Raw genomic sequence first — 23,772 nt, 5'->3', positions numbered from 1 at the left:
AATGTGACTGCATTATTGAGTTAACTCCACTATGAGGATGATCTCTCTCTGTGGTTTTTAGTTTAATTGACCACCTTTCTATCATCTTTTGTCATCCCTATTTCAAGTTCTTATTCTTTTTTTAATTTTGCTCTCTTTTTCTTGTCAAGTAAGTCTTTTTTTCTTCCCCAACTTGCTTTTGTAATCAAAATCTACATTTTGGCGTGATTTAAAAAATCTAAATTTAGAGGGTGAAATTGGAATAAGTTAATCCAAGTCATGTTACATTTCATAAATATTCATTTTTATTGAAGCATCAATTGTGGTGGCATCATTTATACAAAGAAAAGATCTTTGGGGACAAATTCCTTCCACTATTATGTAGAAGGCAGTATGTGTATTTCTTTTATTTTGAGTGATGTACATAGACTTTTAAAAGAAAATGATAGAAAACAATTTTCCTTTTAGAAAAATTTTCCCCAATGTCTGATTAATTTCTAAATTGGAGGACACAGAACTATTATTTTTCCTCTTTGCATCTTGTCTAAAGCTCTTTATTTTACCCTCTGTTTCAGAACCCTCAGTGTTTCCCTGAAGTCCCTGGGCTAAGGGTATTCCATACCTCCCATGATCTGATCCTTACCTTCCCAGCCTTTCTTCCTGCTGTGCCCCATAGAACCCCATCCTCTGGCTAACATGTGTTTCTGTGTTCTGCCTCTGGAGTTGCTCATGTGATTCTACCCAAGTGGGTTCCACATTGCCAGTGTTTTCATTTAGTCATTCATTAAATGTCTATTAAATGCCTGCTTAGGTAAAATATTGTTTTCCATATATTCTTATCCTACCTCATCCTCAAAACTTGCCCTGATTGGATTCCATTTCTCCTATAAATGCATCCCTTTTCTCTCCAACCTAAGTGATTCTTTTCTTTTTTTCTTTTCTTTTTCTTTTCTCGTCTTCTCTCTTCTTTCTTTCTTTTTTAAAGATTTTATTTATTTGACACAGAGAGAGAACACAAGCAGGGGGAGAGGGAGAGGGAGAAGCATGCTCCCCGGTGATCATGATGCGGGGCTTGATCCCAGGATGCTGGGATCATGACCTGAGCTGAAGGCAGATGCTAAACTGACTGAGCCACCCATGTGCCCCAATCCCTTTCTTTTCTTCTGGACAAATAATTACATACTGTTGCATGAATCCTCCTCTTGGATCTTGTATTGTTACTTAGATGTTGTGTTACTACCCAGGTTGTTAAATCTATGTCTTATCTCTTCATATGAGGGGGAGCTCCCTTGAAAGATGGCTGTCCAGAGGGAGGAGCCCTCTTTCACTCCTTGAAGGGAGGGGCTGGCTATGGTTGATACTGTTTTATCCTTTAGTTTGTAGTACTTCTACATCAGGCACGCAGTTATGGTTTGCGAATATTGGGGAAAGTATGACTAATGCTGGTTGAAGGTGGTCTTTTTGTGTGACCATTGTGACACAGAGAAGCTAACATAGCTGATCTTTTGTCCCTGGGGTGTATATTCTAAAACGTTTTTTCATTAGTAGTGATAGATTTGGGCTGATTTCAGACTTTCTTCTCAATTACTCTTGTCACCAGTAGTAAACTTTTCTGTTGGTCAGGGTGAATGATGAGGAGCCCCTCACCTTTAAATCTCTAAACAGGGACTTGGCTAGGAATCTGTAGCAGTGGTTGGGAAAGAGGCATCCTGCTCAGCACAATCCATGGGGGACCCTAGTCTGCTTCCTTCAGGATCAGGGGTGACAGCAAGCCCCTGCTTCAGCTGGGGAGGGAGGAGAGTGAGGACAGTTGAGGTGAGAAATGGGAAGCTGGTTGGGTGAGGAGACATTAGCCTGTGACATGGGCCCCAAGAGAGCCAGTGGCCTCCACGCCCTCAGCAAGAACCAGAGTGGAACCTCTTTGCTAGGCTTGGTCTGCCCCTTCATAGACCCAGTGTCTTGCCAGCCATCACCCCTGCTGCCTTGGCAGATGGCCGGACGCCTTACATGCCACGGCAGCTGGCTGGCCCTGTCATCTTGCACCAGCCAAAATCTTCAAACTCTGGTGAAGTATGAAAGGCTGAATTCTGCAAAAGATGGATTCAGAGTGTCAATGCATGATGAGTGAAAGTTGTGGATCCTCTGTATCCTGTTCTCTCATCTCTCTTCCATCATAAATTCCCAGTTTGTCTGAGAGCATCCAGTAGCTAATGTTTTGTGAAAATGTAGCACTAGACTGCAAATTACTTAAGGGCAGGAGTTGGTTTATTCGTTATGCCTGGAACACAGTAGGCTGACAATAAATATTTGAGGAATGACTGACTGTAGCATATTAGGTCATGAGCAGTAGCACACATAATAGACATACACATATTATGTATAATGGCACTTAGTAGGTAGTCAATAAATGTCAGAATGCATAATGGAGAGAACAGTGCACTGAAGAAGACAGGAAGGGTAGGGATTTGGGGCCTTGGGATTGCCATTGTTTGCTGGTTTCCAAAATGTTAATGGATTTTCCTCCCATACCAGAAAACTTTATCAGCTGGACAGAATTTCTGCAGCCAAATGGAAATGTATGTGATGAGGAGTTGGCCATACTTGAGGAATGGAGTGTCCGTCTACTCTGTTACACGATGGCAATTTCCTTACTTGCTGCTGCTTTTCTTTCCTGTAGTTCAGAGCATCAGTCCAGGCTTAGCTTCACAGAACTGAGTTTCTGCCATGCTTCCCAGAGATTTCGTTACAGCACACTTCTGCTGGGCATGGGTTTGTCATGGTTTAGTGTCTTCTTATTTTAACTTGTATCTAAGCTAAGAGATAGTAAGAGGTTGGCATACCTGACAACGGTCTTATCTTTGAATAAGCAGAATTGGCATTTGCTGGCATTGCCCCCTTCACTGCCCTCATTTTATTGCTGCTTTACTCCTACCCCTCTTTTCATGGATGGCTAGCTTCTTTCTAATTACTCTTGCCTGCAGATGGCTCCTGAAATCTAGATCTCATTTTGCAAAAGTTCTGCTTTTCCATTTCCATTTTCCTAAAGACGTTTAGGATTTGACTGTCCTGCCATAACCCTAAACTCAGTTCTAAAATCATACTTACCATTTTGCCTTCAAAACATTGGGTACATATTTTAATTTCTCCATTTCTGTCAGTGGTACTGCTACACCCTCAAGTCCCCCAAACCTTAGTTGCATTTGTTTCTGAACCTGGCCTCTGTATTTAATATGTCCCTCCTCCAATAAGTCTTGATTGTTCCTTGTTTTCTCTATTAGTCAGGGTTCTCCAGAGAAACAGAATCAGTGGGATATATATAGATATATAGAAAGAAATTTATTACGAGAGATTGGCTTACATGGTAATGGAAGCTGAGAAGTCCAAGATTTGCCATATGTAAGCTGGAGGCCCAGGATAGCGTGGTTCTAGTCCAGCTCTGAAGGCCGGTTCTCAGGCCTTCAGACCTGGACTAGTGTAAGTCCTAGTCCAAGTCCTAAGGTCTGAGGGCAGTAGAAGATGGATGCCCCAGTTCAAGCAGAGAGAGCACATTCACCCTTTCTCCATCTTTTTGTTCTAGTCTGATCAGATTGGGTGAAGCCTCCCCACACTGATGGGCGCCATCTTTTTTACCCAGTGTACCCATTCCAATGCTAATCTCATCCAGAAGCACCTTCACAGGCACACCCAGGAATAAGGTTTTACCAGCCATCTGGGCATCCCTTAGCCCAGTCAAGTTGAAACATAAAATAACCATTACACTTTCCTTGGTCTCTGCCTTCATTCTCCTCAGTCTGCTATGACCGCTGCTATCAGACATCTGTTTAATCCTCAAATTTCATAGTATCACTGCTTGGGAAATAATGGTGACTGTATGTGATCGGTGTGATTGTAACTGAACTCAAGGGTACATCACTTGGGTGCATCAAATTGAACACAACCCAAAGAAGTGTTGAAAGCAAAGAACTTTCTTTCTGAAATTTTTTTTATTATGTTAATCACCATACATTACATCATTAGTTTTTGATATAGTGTTCCATGATTCATTGTTTGCATATAGCACCCAGTGCTCCATGCAGAACGTGCCCTCCTCAATACCCATCACCAGGCTAACCCATCCTCCCACCCTCCTCCCCTCTAGCAAAGAACTTTTTATTACTTATTGTAAGTAAGGAGACAGGGAGATAGCTCTCAAAGCACTGTCTTCCCATGGGGTTAGCACAAGAAGCTTTTATTCAGTGTATTGGGGGTGGGGGCAGAGAGCTTGCATATACATTAAGGAACTTATGCCTAATCTATTATTAGGCACTTTGGTTCAATTGCTCATGCCTAGCCTGTCAACATGCTAGTGCATACATTGCTCAAAAAATGGCAGGAAGCCCCACCTGTAGGAGGAGATCTTAGTATTATAATGAGCTAAAGGTACCTTCAGGACGACTTGGGGGCTTCTGCACAGGTCCTCAGCTCCCAACCCACTCAAGCTGACTCACGCGTGGGGCTATCAGGCCAACACCTACCTAGCTAGACATTTCCTTGGCAGGAACTGCTGGTTTTCAAAAGCAGAACTCATTCCTTCCCTGCTTTTGTCCTTTCCCTCTCCTCCCTTCTACCGATAGCTTGCAGCACTCTGATTTGAGTAACTTCTGTTGCATCCTAGCTAACATGATGACACTCTTCATCCTGGAGTTAGAAACTTCCTCTGCCTTGCTAACTTCAGTGTTCCTGGTCTCTACACCACTGGTCACCCCCCCACCCCCCAAGCTGGCTCTGCTCTTAGTTCCTTCCTTTTAGGACATTTGCTTTCTTCCTCACAGCCCGTCTAAATCTTCCTGGGTCTTTCAAGGCTCAACTCAATTCTTTCCCTTTCATGCTGCCTTTTGGGGGTGGTTTCAACTTTGATTGCTCTTTAGAGTTTGTTGTGGAACTATAGCTCTGGGGCCTCGTTTTGTACTTTCGTTCCACTGTGTCTCAGGGAGGTGAAAGTTGAGTTCCTTTAGTCTATTTGGAGCTCAGTGATTGCTATTCTTCTCCCCGGTGGTTCCTGAGCTCTTAGTCTGGCTATGGTGCCCTGCTGGCATGGGCACAGTTCCTGGGTTACGAGGACTAGGCTGCTGCTTGGTTTTCTGGTATCTTTCTCCTGGATATCCTATCAAAGTGCTCTTCCTGTTTGGTGAGATACTTGACAACTCTGACTCATGATCCTGTTAAAAGATAAACTGAGGCATATTACATTTTTTAAGAGTTTATTTGAGCCAAAGTTGACTCGAATTGGGCAGCATCCAATCTAGCAGACAGAAAAGAGCTCCAAGGAGCTTGTACAAACATGAAGGACTTTTTATTGGCAGAAGGGAATGGGAACAAGGAAGTTAGATTAGATAAAAAAAGCAGGTTGGTTATTACAATGATATGTCCCCCCAGGCAATGGCAGACTACTTAACTAGTGTTGATCAGGCAATTCCTGTTTGACTGGTTTAGGATTTCATTTCTGCAAGAGCCAAAACTGTAACTAAGTTAAGTCTTGGTTTGGTGATGTAGGGCTTTGCATAAGTGACTCTATTTTGAGTCAAATGTCTTGTTTTATTTTTTTTAACAATGCCAGATGCTTGATTTTACCTTGACCCAAGACCACCATATCCTCTGGGTTAGCTGGGATCTCTTCTGTAAGCTGCGTCTCTTATGAAAGATCAAATAAGGTTATTGTCCTTTATAAAGAGAGACATGGTTCCTTATAGTTCTGTAGGGCTTTAGTATGATTTTGTGTGAGCAAATCTACAGTGTTTCTCAGCAGGGTATATTTCTGATCCACTAGCTTGTTGTTGAGTAAGTGTATTAAATTTGCATTATAATATAAGAAAGACTGGTAATAGTGAAAGTGGAAAAAATGCAGAGTTACAATATGTTCCAATGAATATATTATCATTACATTTTTAAAAAATGAAGGATAAAATTGAGAAACATTGAATGTCTTCCCAGAGCATGTATAGAAAATGAATTCTTTTGAAAATATTACCATGGCAAAGTAATAACACTAGTGTTGAATCTTCTGTAACTTTTTCATATTTTACCTTTGATTATTTTTATTTGTAGTTTGCTGTTAGGTAATTTATACTTTGCTTAGGTCAAATGCAGTGTGAAAAATTAAAAAGCATTGTTCACATGAGACCAAAACTTATTCTTTGGCCAACTAAAAAAAAAATTGATATTTTAACAGATTTTACCCAAAAGGCAAGAGTCATGAAAATGAAATACTGTGAGGGAATTCATAGCTTTCTAGCTGGAGAAAATGAAAGCTAAAGTAAAAAATCCTGAATGTATCGTAGTTAGCAGATGAAAAGAAAACTATGTTAGAGTTTGCAGAATGGAGTAGCCAGCTGTCAAATAGAGCCCCGGAGAAAACACTGCATTGCCGAAAATCTCTATTTCCTTATCTCTTCTTAAGAGCCAATTCATAGAGCGCTACGTCATCCAGCAGTCAGCCTTCCGCAGCAATCCCGCTGGTCCCCAGAGTTCCTGGCTAACCACTTAGCATTCCTCACACACCGAGATGTGTGCACTGGCTTGAAGAAGCACCGCACAGAGCTCCCCGCTTCCCCCACCGAGGACTGCAGCGGGCCTGATAACAGCCCGAGCTCAGGCGGGGGCTCTCCCTGACAACCGGAGGCAGGTTGCTGGGAGACCGCATACCTCCAAGAGTAGAAACTGCACCCAACTGCCTCTGAATGTAAAAAAGGTTTGAGGAGCCCCTTGCAGATAACTTTTTATTTTAAGAAACTGAAAAACAACATTTTTTTTTCTTCTGCAGGATTATGTTCATCCTGTGAAGCTCTGTGGATTTATTTTGTTAAGTGGAATAGAAGGGAATAATTATTTTCTGATGAAAATTGGGAGTTGGGCGAATAAGATTATGTCGCCCTTTGCTGCAGTCATTTCGGGGCAACACACCCGATTTAAGGAATAAGCTGTATAAATTTGAATATGAATTTCCAGGGGCAAGATAGGAACCAAGAGATTTCTATTAGTATAATGCTGGAACTTAGGACCGAACTATTTTGGTTCATGAAAAACCTGACAGTTTTTTCTTTCTCAGGATAAGGAGATCTGTTAAAGAGTTGAGGTCTAGGCTTCGTTTTATGGATATGTTTGCTTTGGAACTTGCAGGATGGTTGACAAAATTGATATAATTTTAAAAATGAGGATTCTCCTACAGTTATCTCCAAATGGTCACATTACACTAATTAGAAAGGAAACAAGCGGTCTCTGCCCTGAGTCTCTAGTTTGTCTACCCAGTGAATCTGGGACTGGGCACTTCCTGCTGCTCCAGAATGGGCTGGTCGTGAGGCCAGCCAGTCTGTGCTGAGATGGCTTCTCCTTGCCTCAGGGCCTTTATTACTTAAATCTCAGATTTTTATTTGTGTTTGTGCTCAAAGTTGGATTTGTCAGTAAGTTTTTAATTATTCTCATTCTCTTCTCCCAACTTCCCAAGTAACCAGCGTCCAAAACCTTGTTGGTGTATTATAAAAATGGATCAGTATGTATTCTCTGCATCTCACTCTTCTTACTTACTAGTACACCGTGGAAATACCTCCAAATAGCTGGCATTATCTTAAAATATTCTTTTTTAAAAAATTAATGGACTTTATTTATTTGAGCAGTTTTCGATTTGTAGAAAAACTGAGTGGGAAGTGTGGAGGATTCCCATATATACACACTCCCCCACCCCACGTTTCTCCTATTGTTAACATTTAGCATTAGCGTGGTGAATTTGTTGCAATCGATGAGCCAATATTGACACACTATTATTAACCAAAGTCCATACTTTACATTAGGGTTCGTTTTTTATTTTGTATATTCTATGTGTCTTGACAAATCTATAGTGACATGTATCCAACCATTAGAGTATCATACAAAATAGACTGCTCTAAAAGTCCCGTGTTCTGCCTACTTATCTGCCTGTTTATCTCTTCCTGCTGAACCCCTGGCAACCATTTACCTTTTTACTGCCTTCATAATTTTGCTTTTCCAAAAATGTCATACATGTGTAATCGCAGAGTATGTATCCTTTTCAGATTGGCTTCTTTCACTTAGTAGTACGCATTGAGGGTTCCTCCATATCTTGATAGCTCATTTCAGTGCTGAGTAATATTCCATTGTATGAGTGTACCATAGTTTGTTTAGCCATTCACCTACTAAAGAATATCTTGGTTGTTTTCAAGTTTCAGTAATTATGAATAAAGCTACTATAAACATTCTTGTACAAGTTTTGTGTGGACATGTTTTTAACTTCTCTGGCTAGATACCAAGAAGCATGATTATTGGATCATGTGGTATGAGTATGTTTCATTTTATAAGAAACTGCCAAACTATGTTCCAAAGTGGTTATACCATTTTGCATTCTGACCACCAATGAGTGGGAGTTCCTGTTGCTTTACATCCTTGTCAGCATTTGGTGTTATCAGTTATATAGTGCTATCTTATTGTTTTATTTTGAAATTCCCTAATGACATATGGTGATGAACATCTTTTCATATGCTTATTTACCATTTGTATATCTTCCTTGGTGAAGTGTCTATTCTTGTCTTTTGTTTATTTTTAAATTGGATTGTTTGTTTTCTTATTGTTGAGTTTTAAGAGTTATTCCTATATTTGGGATAGCAGTCCTTTATCAGATGCCTTTTGCAAATATTTCCTCCCAGTCTGTGGCTTGTTTTCATATGCTTTTGACAGTGTCTTTTGTAGAGCAGACATTTTAAATTTTAATGAAGTCCAACTTACCAATTTTTTTCTTCCATGGATTGCACTTTGGTGTAGTATCTAAAAAATCATTGCCACACCTAAGGTCCCCTAAATTTTCTCCTGTGTTACTTTGTAGAAGTTTTATAGGTTTGCATTTTAAATTTTGAGCGAGTTTTTGTGAAAGATGTAAGATCTGGGTCTAGATTAACTTTTTTTTTTTCTTTTTGCATGTGAATGTCCAGTTGTTTCAGCTCCATTTGTTAAAAAGACTGCTTTTGCTCCATTGCACCGCCTTTGCTCCTTTGTCAGAGATTAGTTTGCTGTGTTTGTGTGTGTCTGTTTCTGGGCTCTCTATTCATTTCCATTGGTTCATTTGTCTATTCTCTTACCGATACCACACTGTCTTCCTTATGGTAGCTTTATGGTAAGTCTTGAAGTTGGGTAGTTTCAGTCCTCTAGCTTTGTTCTTCAATTGCATTGGCAACTCTGGCCTTTTTTCCTCCCCTCTGCATATAAATTTTAGGATCAGTTTGTCAATATCCACAAAATAACCTAATGGGATTTTGATTGGGATCGTATTGAATCTATAGATCAACTTGGGAAGACCTAACAACTTGATGATACTGAGTCTTCTTACCCATGTCCATGGAATAACTCTCCACTTATTTAGATTTTCTTTAATTCCTTTCATCAGAATTTTATAGTTTTCCTCATCTAGATCTTGTACATATTTGGTTAGATTTATACCTCAGTATTTACTTTCTTTTGGCGCTAATGTAAATGTTTTTTTGGTTTTCATTTGTTTGTTTGTTTTTTTTACATTTCAAATTCCAGTTGGTCATCACTGGCATGTGAGAAAACAGTTAACTTTTGTATATTAACCTTGTATCCTGTAACCTTCCTGTAATCACTTAGCAGTTCTAGGAGTTTGTTTGTTGATTCTTTGGGATTTTCTACACAGATAGTCATGTCATCTGTGAACAAAGACAGTTTTATTTCTTTTTTCCCAATCTGTATCCCAGGTTTTCCTTTTCTTATTGCATTAGCTAGTACTTCTAGTATGATGTTGAATAGGAGTAGTGAGAGGGGACATCCTTGCCTTGTTCTGATTTTAGTGGAAAAACACCTAGTTTCTCATCATTAATTACCATGTTACCTGTAGGTTTTTTGGTACATATTCTTTCATCAGGTGGAGGAAGTTCCCCTCTATCCCTAGTTTGCTAAAAATTTATATGCAGTTTTTAATGGCTGCACAATATCCCATGATATGTATGTTCTATAGTTTATTAGAACAAAACAAAACAAAGGCAACCTCTGTATCGGTTATTAAGTGTTTGGCTCCACTAGTACTATAGATATATTTAGTAATCATGGTATGTGGTATGTCATGGTAGTAACTTACGAATACCTTCCTTGTAAAGTCTAGCCAAAGAGATAAAGTTTATGTTAGGTTATGCAGTGCCTTGAAGTCATTCTAAGTAAGGAGTTCGGATCAGAATGGAAAATGAAAAGAATGTATCTTCTGGGATGATGTATACTTTGGGGGGAAATCAGAGGTTCAAGTAGGCAGATGGTAAGCATCTTATCCGTGAAGTATAAACATCCTATGAATCTTTGATGCTTGCCAGTACATTTGGATTGGTTTCTAGATACAGCTTGGCAGCCAAGTTATGCTGTTGTTCGTTCTGAGAACTTAAAGGTCGATTTGACCCACTTACATTTGATGAACTGGACTAAAAGTTTTAGCACCTTTGCTATAAACCAGAGGTTGGCAAAATAGGCCTGTGGGCCACATTTGGCCTGCAGCCCATTTTTGTTTTTTTAATAACAGTGCTGCATTAAGGGCACATTCTAATTTATCTTTTAATTTAAGATGATAAAAGACTCTTAAATCTGATGAATTTTAAGTTGTACCGGTATTTAATCTAGCTCATTATGGCAAAATGTAACTGTAACAAGAGTGATATAACAATCTAACCAAAACAATGACAAAACCCCCCTATTACCTGAATAATCCTCACTGTTAGTATGAACAAGCACCAAAGTTGCTGGATTGTTGTGAAACTCTATGGGTGTAACATTTTGCAACATTTGGTCTCCCTTACTGCTGATCAGAAATCATTGATAATATAGTATACTTAACTTGACAGCAGAGAAGTCATTTCATTGGGGATTGTTGAAGTTTACTTAGCATACGAACCAATTTTACGTGATTCTTGAGCTCAAAATTAATCATTACTATCCCTGCAATTTTGTGTTTTATTTATATCTTCTCATAACACTTGTATTTTGCATCGTAATTACTTGTGCTCATGTCTGTCACTGCCACGAATTGTGAACGCTTTAGGAGCCGAATCTAGGTTTGGTTCATCCTTGTGTTCCTCTCAAGGCCTAGGGAAGAGTTTTGTGAATTCTAGATGAATAATAAGTGTTGAGTGAATAAATGAGTGAATGAACCAATTGCCTGGAAAAACTAATGGCAACCCTACATACTGTCTATATAGAATGTGTTCCAGTTGACATTTGTATATTTGCTATCTGCGGATCAAAGGAAACCAACCGTAATCTAGGAATCCTTCAGTATTTTAAATTTGTTGTCACAATTTTATTTCTCTCCAGTCTGCCTTCCTCCCTAAACTCCTATGAATGGCAAATTTGGTTATTGTGAATAACTTTTCAACAGAAACATCCATTGATGTAAAAAGTGGCCAATTAGTAAAAGACATAAATATAATACAAATAAAGTATCATAAAGAAGATATAACAAAATTTGCTCGTTATTGTTTTTCATACTTTACAGCACTTTCTTGTGAAATGTAGTAGTCTCTTTAAGAGAGGATCTAGGGTGGTAAACTTTCTGTCTGAGAGTTTTTATATCTGAAAAATGCCTTTATTTCACCTTCACATTTGAATACTAATTTGGCTAGGTACAGGAATCTCCATTCAAAGTCCTGTTTTGTTTTGTTTTTCAAAAAACTTTTGTTTTTCAGAAGTTCTTGTTTCCAGAGAGGTTGATGAGAAGTCTGCTTTAGATCAGATTCTTGATTGTTAATAATGTTTGTTAATAATGATTGTTTTCTGATAACTTTTGGGATTCTTTTCTATATTTTGAGGTTCTAGAAATTTTCTGCATTATTATACAGCTTAGCACATGGTAACCTTTTCATTCTGAAGCCTATGTCTTTTTTTTTTTTTTTTAGTTCTAAGAAATTCTTAGATGTTATTTCTTTAAACATTGGCTCCTCTGAATTATCTCTATTTCTCCTTTATAAACTTCGATTTGTTAGATATTGGTAAATCTAGAGCTGTTCTCTGTGATTTTTTTCTTTTTTCTTTTTTTAAGATTTTTTTATTTATTTGACAGAGAGAGACACAGCGAGAGAGGGAACACAAGCAGGGGGGAGTGAGAGAGGGAGAAGCAGGCTTCCCGCCGAGCAGGGAGCCCGATACGGGGCTCGATCCCAGGACCCTGGGATCATGACCTGAGCCGAAGGCAGTCGCTTAACTGACTGAGCCGCCCAGGTGCCCCTTCTTTTAAACTTTCTATCTTTTCATCTTATATTCTGGAAGAATTCTTTAGCCTTGATCTCCTAGCTGACTAATTTTGCTGTTTTTTTCATTCTGCTACAGAGCCGTTCTATTAAGTTCTTAATGGCAACAATTACATTTCTTCATTTTTCAGATCTCCTCTTGAGTCTGTTTTATAAAAATCAAGATCCATTTGTTTCATGGATGTAATGCCATCTTTTATGTCTATAAAGGTATTAGGTCACTCTTCTTATAACGTTTAGTTCTGAAACCCTCCAAGCTGTAAAGGCTCCTTGTTCTGGTCTTTCTCCCAGTTGGCAGTCCTCCTATTTCTAGTTGTTCCCGACTGTGAGCTCATCTTTTCTAGACTCTCCCTGATCTCAGCTTGGGGCAGCCAGTCCTGGAAGAGGGGCTGAGCAGCTGTGGGTGCTTGTGCTCCTTACTGTTTGCAGTGGGAATAGGGGACTGTCAGAGCTGACAGCAGCCGGCCTCCAGAGCTTGTCTGGTCCCCAGTTTGTCCTGGATATCATCATTTACCTGCGGCCCTTCCCTATTTCTCCATCGTAAACACTGACCTAAACACTGTGTAGAGAAGGGAAGAAGGGGGGCACAGGGATTCACAGGACAAACTGCTCCTACTTCCACGGTTCTCCCAAACCATCACCAGCTGTTCCTAGCCCTCCCCCACTCCAGGGTGCCCCCATGTGTAGTCACAGAGCTTCTGGTGCTACACCCATGTCTTGGTCTCTCCTTTCCTCTTGCTCATCTCAACCGCATCTTTCAACCTGCCAGGAGTTACTGGAAGCCCCTAGTCTGTTCAGAATTTTTTAAACTAAATTTCTTATTTTGAGACAATTGTAGATTCACACACAGTAGTAAAAAATAACACCCTTCACCCAGTTTCCCCAGTGGTAACATCTTGCAAATCTACTGTACATCACAACCAGGTTATAGATAGCAGTCGAGTCAGTGTACTGAACAGTTCTGTCAGCACAAGGACCCCTGTGCTGTGTATATATAGCCACACCCCCCCTCCTTCCCCACTGCCAGCCCTTCCCTAACACCTGGCAACCACTCATCTGTTCTCCATTTCTGTAATTTTGTCACATCATTAATGTTATATAAATGGAATCATACAGCATGTAACCTTTTGGGGATTGGCTTTTCTCCATCACCACAATTCCCTGGAGAGTCATTGAAAGTGTTATATACGTTCATTCTTTGTTCCCTTTTATTGCAGAGTAGTATTCCTTGGTATGTCTATACCACACTTTGTTTTACCATTCACCCATTGAAAGACATCTGGATTCTTCCCAATTTTTGACTGTTATGAATAAATCTGCTATGAATTTGTGTGCAGGTTTTTATGTGAACATAGTTTACATTCTCTGGGATAAATGCCCAAGAGTGTAATTGCTGGGTAATTGCTGGGTCATATGGTAGTTGCATGTTTAGTTTTATAAGAAAGTGCCAGAGTGTTTACAGAGTCATCCCGTTTTTGTGTCCCCACCAAGCAATGTATGAACGATTCAGTCTTTGCATCCTTTCCAGCATTGGATGTTGTCACTATTAATTTTTAGCCATTCTGATAGGTGTGTAGTGATAATCTCATCATGGCTTGAATTTTGTTTCCCTAATGGTTAATGATATTGAACATATCTTGATGTGCTTTCATATCATTTATATATCCTCTTCAATGAAATGTCTTTGGTAAGATGTTAGACATTTCTAATTGAATTATTTGTTTTTTTACTGCTCAGTTTTGTGAGTTCTTTTTATGTTCTGAATATTAGTTCTTTGTCAGATATATGGCTTGGAAATAATTTTCTCCTTGACTGTAGTTTTTTTTTTTTTTTTAAATCTTTGTAATAGGATCTTTTGCAGAGTGAAAGTTTTCAATATTGGTGAGTTCCAATTTATCATTTTTTCTTTCATGGATTCTAAGAATTTTTTGCCTAGCCTTGATCCCAAAGATTTCTATTTTTTTTCCTAAAAGTTTTATATTTTTACATTTTACATTTAAGTCCACGATCCATTTTGAGTTAAGTGTTTAAAGTTTGAGATTTAGTTTGAAATTCATTTTTTTTAAGGCTATGGATATCCAATTGCTAAAGCACCCATTTGTTGAAATCCTTCCTCCATTGAATTGCTTCTGCACCTTTGTCATAAATCAATTGGACACATTTGTGTCGTCTACTTCTGGGTTCTTATTTTCTTCTATTGATCTATGTGTCCATCTCTCTGCCACACTATCTTGGTTACTGTAGCTTTATAGTAGGCCTTAATATTGGGCAGAGTCACCCCTCCCACTTTATTCTTTTTTTTCAAGATTGTTTTTAGCTGTTCTGAGGACTTTGCCTTTCCATATAAATTTTAGAATAAACTTGTCTATAATACTGTATGATACAGGGACTTAGAGTCGTCAGAATCATAAAGCAAGAAAGCAGAATGGTGGTTGCCAGAGGCATTGTGGGAGGAGAGAATGGGGAGTTGGTGTTTAATGGGTATAGAGTTTCAGTTTTATAAGGTGAAAAGAGTTGTAGGGATGGATGGTGGTGATGGTTGCAGAGTGTGTGAATGAATGTATTTAATACTATTGAACCACACACTTAAAAATGGCCAAGATAGCAAATTTTATATTATATGTATTTTACTACAATAAAAAAGAATAAACCCACACACACAGAATAAACTCATCTATGTTTACAGAAAAATCTTGGTAGGATTTGATAGGACTTGTACTAAAATTATAAAACAATTTGGGGAGAATTATTGTCTTTACTGTGTTAAGTTTTTCAATCTATGAGCATTTATTTAGGTTTTCTTTGATTTCTTTTATAAGTGTTTTATAATTTTTAGTGTATAGATCTTGTGCATATTTGTTAAGTTTATAATTAAGTTTTTCAGGTTTTTAAATTTTTTTTGGAGTGATTGTAAATTGTATTATGTCTTTGATTTTGGTGTCCATATGTTCACTGTTAGTATATAGAAATGCACTTGATTTTTGTGTGTTCATCTTGTATTTCCTAACCTTGTTGAACCCACTTACTAGTTCTAGGAGGTGTGTGTGTACATATTACTTAGGATTTTCTGCATAGACAACCATGTCACCTGGAAATAGAGACAGTTTTAATCTGTATGCCATTTATTTCTTTTTCTTGACTTATTGCAGTGACTAGATCTTCAAGTACTATGTCAAATAAGAGTGGTGAGAGTGGACATCTTTAGCTTGTTCCAAATCTCAGGAGAAAAGCCTTCAGTCTTTCACGGTTAAGTGTGATGTTAAGTGTGTGTAGGTTTTTTGCAGATGTTCTTTATTGAGTTGAGATAATTCCCCTCTTTTCCTAATTTGCTGAGAGTGTTATCACGAGCAGGTCTTCCACCACCTGTTTTTATAAATAAAGTTTTATTGGGACACAGGCACACTTATTGATTCATCTATTGTCTATGTTGGCTTATGTAATATAATACCAGAACTGAGTGGTTCTGAGAGAGATCGTATGACCCTCAGAGCCTAGAACATTTATTCTTTGACCTTTTTTTTTTTTTTAAAGATTTTTTTATTTATTTATTTGAGAGAGAGAGAATGAGAGAGACAGCACATGAGAGGGGGGAGGGTCAGAGGGAGAAGCAGACTCCCTGCCGAGCAGGGAGCCCGATGTGGGACTCGATCCAGGGACTCCAGGATCACGACCTGAGCCGAAGGCAGTCGCCTAACCAACTGAGCCACCCAGGCGCCCTATTCTTTGACCTTTTATAGAAAAGGTTTTCTGACTCCTGCTGTAGTTTCATGAAGTCTTTCTTTTGGTTTGCCCTTTTTTTTTTTTTTTCCTGTCAGAGTTACTCCTATCTCTTGATATCATAAGATGGTTGCAAACTTTTTTTTTTTTTAAAGATTTTATTTATTTGACAGATAGCGAGAGAGGGAACACAAGCAGGCTTCCCGCCAAGCAGGGAGCCTGATGCGGGGCTCGATCCCAGGACGCTGGGATCATGACCTGAGCCGAAGGCAGACGCTTAACGACTGAGCCACCCAGGAGCCCCTGCAAACTTTTTTTTTTAAATAAAGATTTTATTTACTTATTAGAGAGAGAGAGAGAGCACAAGCAGGGGAAGTGGCAGGCAGAGGGAGAAGCAGACACGTTGCTGAGCAAGGACCCCAACTTGGGACTTGATCCCAGGACCCTGGTATCATGATCTTAGCTGAAGGCAGACACTTAACCGATTGAGCCAGCCAGGCATCCTGATGGTTGCAAACTTAATTGCTCCACATGTGCCTCTTCAGTTAACTGAGACCTAGACCCCGAGTCACTGGCCAGTGCCCAGCCCAAAAGAAAACAGAGTATGGTTATGTGTAGATCTAGTTGACTTCCAAAGCCTTTCTTACTCTAACAAGTCTGTATTTCTGTCAGCAGTAGTATTTTGTGTAGTTCTTAGCTTGATAACTGCTGTTAACTTCTTACCTTGATCATCAACCTGAACAAATTACTTGAATTGCACTTACTTCACAGCCTGACCTTTCCTGCCCCGTTTCCCTGACTTTTACTGTAGTCTGCATTGTATTTTAGAATGTTTACATGATGGCAAGATGCATGACTTCAGTGACCTTTAAAGGGTCCGGTAGACTGTAGCATTCTAAAGTTGATGACTCTTTATACTGTAGTTACATATTTATTGTATTTTGTTGTTCTGAGGGAGGTTTTTTTTTTTTAGATTTTATTTATTTATTTGACAGAGAGAGAGATAACAAGAGCAGGAACACAAGCAGGGGAAGTGGGAGAGGAAGAAGCAGGCTTCCTGCGGAGCAGGGAGCCCGATGTGGGGCTCGATCCCAGGACCCTGAGATCATGACCTGAGCCGAAGGCAGACGCTTAACGACTGAGCCACCCAGGTGCCTCTCTGAGGGAGTTTTGAAGTCTTTGGCTTTGACAAGTTTGTTGTTTTGGCAGAAATGAGCTAGATAAACGATGGCCCAAGTCCTTAAGTTAGGAAATAAGCAAATATGCTCCTTTGATCTCTGAAAGGTAAACTTATGGTAGTTTTGTGCTTATTGATTATTAATTGGTAGAGATACTATGTTCTGCATCTCGCTACATATACAGTTTTTTCTAGCTTGCTTGGTCTACTCTCTCCAGAACATGCCTTTACTGGTAATATCCCTTTTTCTTCTCTTTGAGGAGCTTCCTTTTACCCACTTACCTCCTCCTCTCTTGATAGTGTCTTCTCTTACTCTCCAGCACATTTTGACCCTCCTCTGTTATGCGCTTCTAGCTATTTCTTTTCTTTGCTGCTCATTTGGCATGTAATCAGATTGTTTGAAGACATCATGATTGTTGTCTTATAATTGTTTAACTTTATAATAGTGATCTAATTTAATATATGCATATGTTTTCTCTATAACTGCATTTTCAGCTTAGTGAGGGCTTATTATTTATATCCCCCCATGCCTATGCATGTTTATATTGCACAATAATTATTAGTTAGATGAATGAAAGAATGATTGAGCTTATACTCTGTGTAATATTGTGTTTGGAAGTTGTTCAATAAAATCCTTTTAGTATGGTGCAGGTCAATAGATATTAATGAATTTCAATAAATGGATGCTCTGTTTTTAACTTACTGTCCAGCACAAACTATCTGTCTTTAGAAATTTGATTATGACTGCTTGTGTGAGCCCAATGGCTGACTTTTCAAATAGTTATTAGAGGAGATCTGAGCTCTTAGCTGCTACATTACGATTTGTGTTTAATATTTATGGAAGGGAAGTCTTTCTACAAATATGTAAAAATATTGGTGAGTGAAGGAAATGGCTCCCAGTGTGACAGAAGAAAATATCTTAAAAAGATCCCCCGTTATCTGCAGTTTCCCCAAGGTTGTGTTTACATAAAAAAGACATTGTTTTATGTTCTAGAATCGAGATGATTTTATGATTTAACAAGTTCCACAAAGAACTTCTGTAAGGTTATCAGTACCCGCATAACTACTAGAGAGATCACATAGCAATATTTGTCTCTGGATTTATTGAGCTTGCTGTGTTCCTTTAATATCATTCATATTTTCCTCCCGAGGGTACCACTTTCCTCTCTTGACTTAATACCAAGGTATGGAAACTCATTTATGCCGTGGTGTAGGATCCTGGGAAATGAATGCCTGTTTATTAATGTCTCTCTACAGGACCTTTCATGACCATAGGTAGATGTCTGCCGCCTCCTTATGAACAGGCAGCATTCAGAAGTGCATTCTCTGGACAAGGACAAGTTGGTTTGGTGGAAAGCACAGACATTCCATGTTTGGACAGTGATGCTGAACTTCCCTTCATATGCTTACCAGCATGTGGTAATGATGAACAAATGAACAATATGAACAAATTTGCCTCAATTTTCTCATTTGTAAAATGGAAACATCCAGTGGATGTTTCTGGGAATAGACGAGATAGTCAAGAAGGAGCCTAGCATGATACCTGGCTCCTGGCAGCTTGTACAGAGTGTTTCTTTTGCGGTGTGATGGGTTCAGTGGGGACGTATAGGGGACCGTTTACTGCTGTGCTGTTGCCCCCTGGTTTGCAAAATTGGTTGATGGCTGTGTCGTAACATCACACTCACCAAAAGAGCTGCAGTGTGCGACGGGGAGGCAAGCAAGCCACAGGCTCGCTGTAACCTTGATTTCCTTTCCTGGGCCAGCCTTCCTGTCGGAAGGATTGGCTGCGGGATCCACCTGTGAGGCAGGGAGGTCGATGAATACTTAAGTCCATATTCTTCTCACATCTTGGGAAAACAGGGTCTCTCAGATGACTTTGGGTGGCCAACATGGGTGACGGGTGTGCATTTACTCAGCTTCCATTTTCTCCACTTGCCAGAGATGGCCTCCTTCCTGATTGGCCAACACCAGTTTTCTCACAAGTGAACTGCTTTGTGGTTCAGTGCGCTGTCTGTCAGTAGAAGAGTTCTAGCAGAGCTCTGGTGGTTCTTTATTGGGGTGTTTGTAGAGCCCTTAACAACAGTGGTAGCTGCAGTTGTTGGCATTTAGAGGCCCCCCCATCTCTTTGTTCCATTTTCCTAGAGGAGGGGAGGGGCAAAGGGAGGGGGAGAGAGAATCCCAAGCAGACTCCATTTGGGGTGTGGAGCTCAAAGCCCGACTTGGGGCTCGATCTCAGGACTCTGAGATTGTGTTCTGGCCAAAACCAAGAGCAGGATGCTTAACCGACTGTGCCACCGAGGCGCCCCGAGATAAATCCATTTAAATTTATACTGCTTTTGTCATTTGTCATGTGGATGCTTGTCTACTGCACTACTGTCCCCCCCCCCTTTTTTAAATTCATGGTGATTTTCCTGGTCTGTCTTCCTTTCTTGCTCTCTCCCTGCCTCCATCCCTCCTTCCCTCTGTCTCACCCCCCACTCCCCCTCCCTTCCTCTCCTCCTCTCTCCCTCCCCCTCCTCTTTCCCTCTCCCTTCTTCCCCACCTCTCTCCCCCTCCCTTCCTCTCCTTCTCTCCCTGCTTTTGAGATTTCTGACAATTTGTGTCTTAATGGTTTTCTTACAGTTCTGTCCTTTCGGATATCATCAGTACCACATGGGATCTGGGTATGGCAACTTCTTATTGTCCTTTTAGGAAGAGACTCATGTAGTCCTTTGGTCCCATTCATCCATCCTCAGCAATATGTTAATCCTTCCTAATTATCTTTAAATTGTTCTGCATGATTTATATGTGTCACGGAGTATCTCAGAGCATTGTATTCACCCCGTATTGTTACTAATTTTTCCACTTTCATGCTTAATTCTTTAAAGGTTTTGGAATGTAAGCCCAACCAGTGTCTGTCAAGAAGCGTAGCATAAGAAATGAAACACACAAAATTGTTTTTTGATTTAGAGCTGATACAAAGCCAGTGTGGGAAAATTTAGTTACTGCTTCCTAATAAGTATATCGTAACTGTTTTTTGGAGGGGGAGAGGTGAGTGCAATGAAGATGTCTGCAGTTTTGAAACTTCCTTTTTGTTCTCCTCCTCCCTCCTCCCCCTTCCTCCCCTCCTCAGCCTCATCCCTTCTTCCTCCCCCACTTCTCCTCGGCCAGTTTGGTATGGAGCATCAGAAGCCACGTTGGAGATAAGAAGGGAAGCTGAAATATGAGAGAGTATATGTCTGGGCAGTTCACATAGGCATATACTTATGAACAAACCTGCTACCCTGGGCGATAGATAGAGATAGGGGTGGCTGCTTCAGGCTCAGCGGCTTGGCCCACCAGGCCTGTTGTCTAGGAGCTGTTTCAGGCCCCTCCCCACGGCTCCTGCAAGAGCTAGACTGTCCACTGTGACTGCCCTGGCCCTGCTGATTCCTGTAGTGGCACCTGACCCGAATGGGCCCAGTCTCCCTCCCAGGGCCTCTTTAGAGCCAGGGGCCGTGAACTGTGCAAGTCTGGAGCCGACTGAGCACAGCTGACAGAGTTGTTCTGGAGTCGCTTCTTGGGGAAAGGTCTGTTTCCACTAGGAGAGGAGGAAGTGTCCCGTTGAAGGAGGCAGAAACAGGACACAGGCCAGGTTCTCACTGTGCCTTCTTCGGAGATCTGACTGCCTTCTTGCCCTACTGATGGTTTCATCCTTCAACATTTCCTTGGACTCCTTGAAACAAAACCCAAGTTCCCTTTCTCTCTCTTTCTTTTCGTTTCAGCCTGTTCAAGTTGGATGTTGTCACTTGGAACCACACGAATATAGGTGCCTTTCTTACCCTTAACTCCGGATGTGGCTTTAATGGGGAATAAGTGGGAATTGCCAGTTCCAAGGCAGTGGTCTCCAGCTAGCTTTTCATAAGAGCCACAATTAGAAGGCTGTCATAGGTAGGGCTACATGTGTGCTAAGCATTTAGACTGTTCCAGTTTTCACTGTTGCCTTCAAAGATCCCGCCACTGGCGGGGACTCCTGCCCACTTGCGGCACTGGGAAGCGCACCCCACAGTGGCGCCCCTGGAAGCTTTTTCATGGCCTTGCCCACAGATTGAGCATTTCCTTCCAGGCATGCAGCACATACCATATTTAGGTTGCAAGAACCATGCGAGTGTTAGAACCTGGCTCAGCAATATGATTTGGTACTTTCATTTTTTTTAGAAAAATAAAGCTATTAAATGATTGCCATTCTTCCTCGCTAGAAGCCGTATGTATCAGTTATAGATAGGTGAGCTCCCAGTATAAACTAACAGCTTTGTTCCTTAGCCCAACTGTTATCAAGTATTGCATCATAAAAGTTTGGCTTCCCCGCCCACCCCCACTTTAAGGAAAACTTTTACTAGTCTTCCATGTTTCGCATATCAGAAGTTAATAATCACAGTTAATAGTCATGGCCTATATGATGACTCCCATAAGCCACAGAATGCTTTTCTCCTATGGCTAGCTAGTCTTGTTTTGCTCCCCAAAACCAAGGTGAGAAGCGGCCTCAGGGAATGACTACTCAGGGGTGCTCGTGAGTTCTGGGTTTTGCCTGTTCTGCTGTTGTCTGTGCACCTTCCCTGGCCCGCTCATTCACTTATCTGTAAAAAGTACTTGAAAGCAAAGTTCCTGCAGGTTCTTTTTCCATTCATGCAATGATTTTAAGTGCTTTCTTAGTATTATGCTTAACACTTCCTCTCTTCCCTTCCAAGTGGATCTCCTTTCCTCAGAAGCTTATTAACCCAAGCCCTAAGCCCTGCATCTTTCTTGCACGCTTGCACTTGCTCCCTCCCCCTGCCCCCTTCTTTTCTGTTCTTTTCTCCCCTGGAGGAAAAGGCAGAGAAAGGGAAAGAAAATGGAGGAATGCAACATGGTTGCAAATATAGCCACAGCTTCTGATAGTCTTTCTCAGTCTGGAAAAAGTTACTTTGGCAACTGTGAATCTCTCTCTGCCTCTGAACTAAGCTTATCCTTATTATTATTACATTTCCATGGGGGTATGGCTCCTTACAGTTTTTTTTGTTTTTTTTTTTATATCTGGTTTTCTTCTTGAAATTTCTTAGAGACCAGTTTTTTTTCTATATCTGAATATGTGAAAGTACAGTTGAAGCACATCCATAGGCCATTTACAAATAAAACCACACCATGGTTTCCCCAATGAGCAAAAGTTCTTTCCACATAGACTACATATGGACGTTGTTCTTTGCAGACTGTTGGTTCTGTACCAGCCTGCAACTCTGTCTCCAAAAAGTGAAATTTGTCTACAATTTTCCCTTCCAAAGACCAGTGTCCTCCTAATTACTGTGTGCCAGGTCTTCCACAGTGGCCATGTAGCAAGCCATTGTCCTATAAACTGTCAGTCTAGAAAGAGAAAGGGCAAACAATGCAGAGGCAGGTTGAGAGTGAGTGCTGGGGAAGTGCTTGGGCAAGATGTCACAACACGGACTGAAGCAGTAGTTTTGGGGCAGGAGAGGGCCGGACACCGGGAGGAGCTAGCAGACCTGGGCAGGGCTGCACAGGAGATCCAGTCTTAGGGCAGTCCCAGATTGCCATCAGAAAGGGGTTGATCAGGGGAGAACCAGTGCAAAACATGGCCAGTCTGGTGAGGCTACATGCAGGAGTCCTCCTTTGAAGCTGCTGGAACCCACCTGCCATTTGAGGCTTCCTGCTCTTGGCTTAAACCCCAGTTCCTAATCATGGAAGTCCAAAGCCATCCTGAAGAGTCTGTAAATTCTGGAGTGTATGCGTGTATATACAATGCTTATGTTCACATGGTTACCTCTGCCTCTAGGTTCCGGCATCCCCCGATACTATCCCTTTTTTGCACTGAATTGACCCCTTTAGCATTATATCTACCAAAACCCCACTCATAATAAAGGTGGGAATGTTCTAGACTTCACTGAAGATTGGGGAGTGATGGAGGGGCGGCTGCTTGCATATGACACAGCACAGAGGTGCAGATGCGGCCTTGGATACTCCTGCTCCCAAGTGCCTTCTGGCTGCCCTCCAGGCCCGGTTTCCCCCTGTCTGTCTCAACATGCACAACAAACCTCACACTGCTCAGGTTCCAACCTCCCATCCTTCCCAGTCTTCATTTCTTTCACCCTCCCTCTCAGAAAGTGTCAGTGTTTACTCACACAGAACAGATGTAGCACTTCTCTCTGACATGGGTTCTACTAATATCCATGTTTTAAGGGCCTCACTTTCTTTTTCAAAAACTGTATCAAATTATTTTCTCCGAGATGGTTGCCTTTTCCAGCATTGACCTAGGGTTAAATGTTGTGATATTAGAACTTGAACTGGATGCCAGACTAAGTAGGGGAGAGAATGGGGAGACGGTAATGAGAGATTTGGTTTGGAGGGCCCTTCTTTCCACGAAGGGGTGTTTGTGAGCTCCCTTAGTCTTGTCACGTGTATTACATTGTACTAGATGATTAAAAAAGTTAATAGTCTCTTAAGGAGCTTATGGTTTTGTCAGGAAGACAGAAATAACGTAGATGAGAACAATTAAGCTGTGAACTTTGTGGCACTGATGAGGGGGTGAATTTATCAAGAATTTGGAAACGCTTAACTGCATTTATGTTCCTTATTGTGTACATAGTATTTAAATAAAATTTGGACTCC

The 23,772-nt window shown here is 40.7% G+C and overlaps 1 protein-coding gene across 4 annotated transcripts in view; it reads left to right on the top strand.

The window, feature by feature from the left end:
- MSRA (methionine sulfoxide reductase A) overlaps positions 1–23,772 on the top strand; it is a 482,141-nt gene that overhangs the window by 6,951 nt on the left and 451,418 nt on the right. Inside the window, exon 1 of one of the 4 annotated variants that reach the window (XM_078069454.1) lies at positions 5,029–5,146. The exons of the other annotated variants lie outside the window; for them this stretch is intronic. Coding sequence (XP_077925580.1) covers positions 5,053–5,146 — 94 coding nt within the window. The 5' untranslated portion in view covers positions 5,029–5,052. Of the gene's footprint in view, positions 1–5,028; positions 5,147–23,772 lie in introns of those variants that run through there. 4 annotated transcript variants of the gene reach the window in all.

The sequence above is a fragment of the Halichoerus grypus genome, chromosome 3 (assembly GCF_964656455.1).
Source record: "Halichoerus grypus chromosome 3, mHalGry1.hap1.1, whole genome shotgun sequence".
Taxonomy (NCBI): Eukaryota; Metazoa; Chordata; class Mammalia; order Carnivora; family Phocidae; genus Halichoerus; species Halichoerus grypus.
The sequence above is the reverse complement of the archived record's forward strand: the minus strand, read 5'-3'. Positions and strand labels throughout refer to the sequence as shown.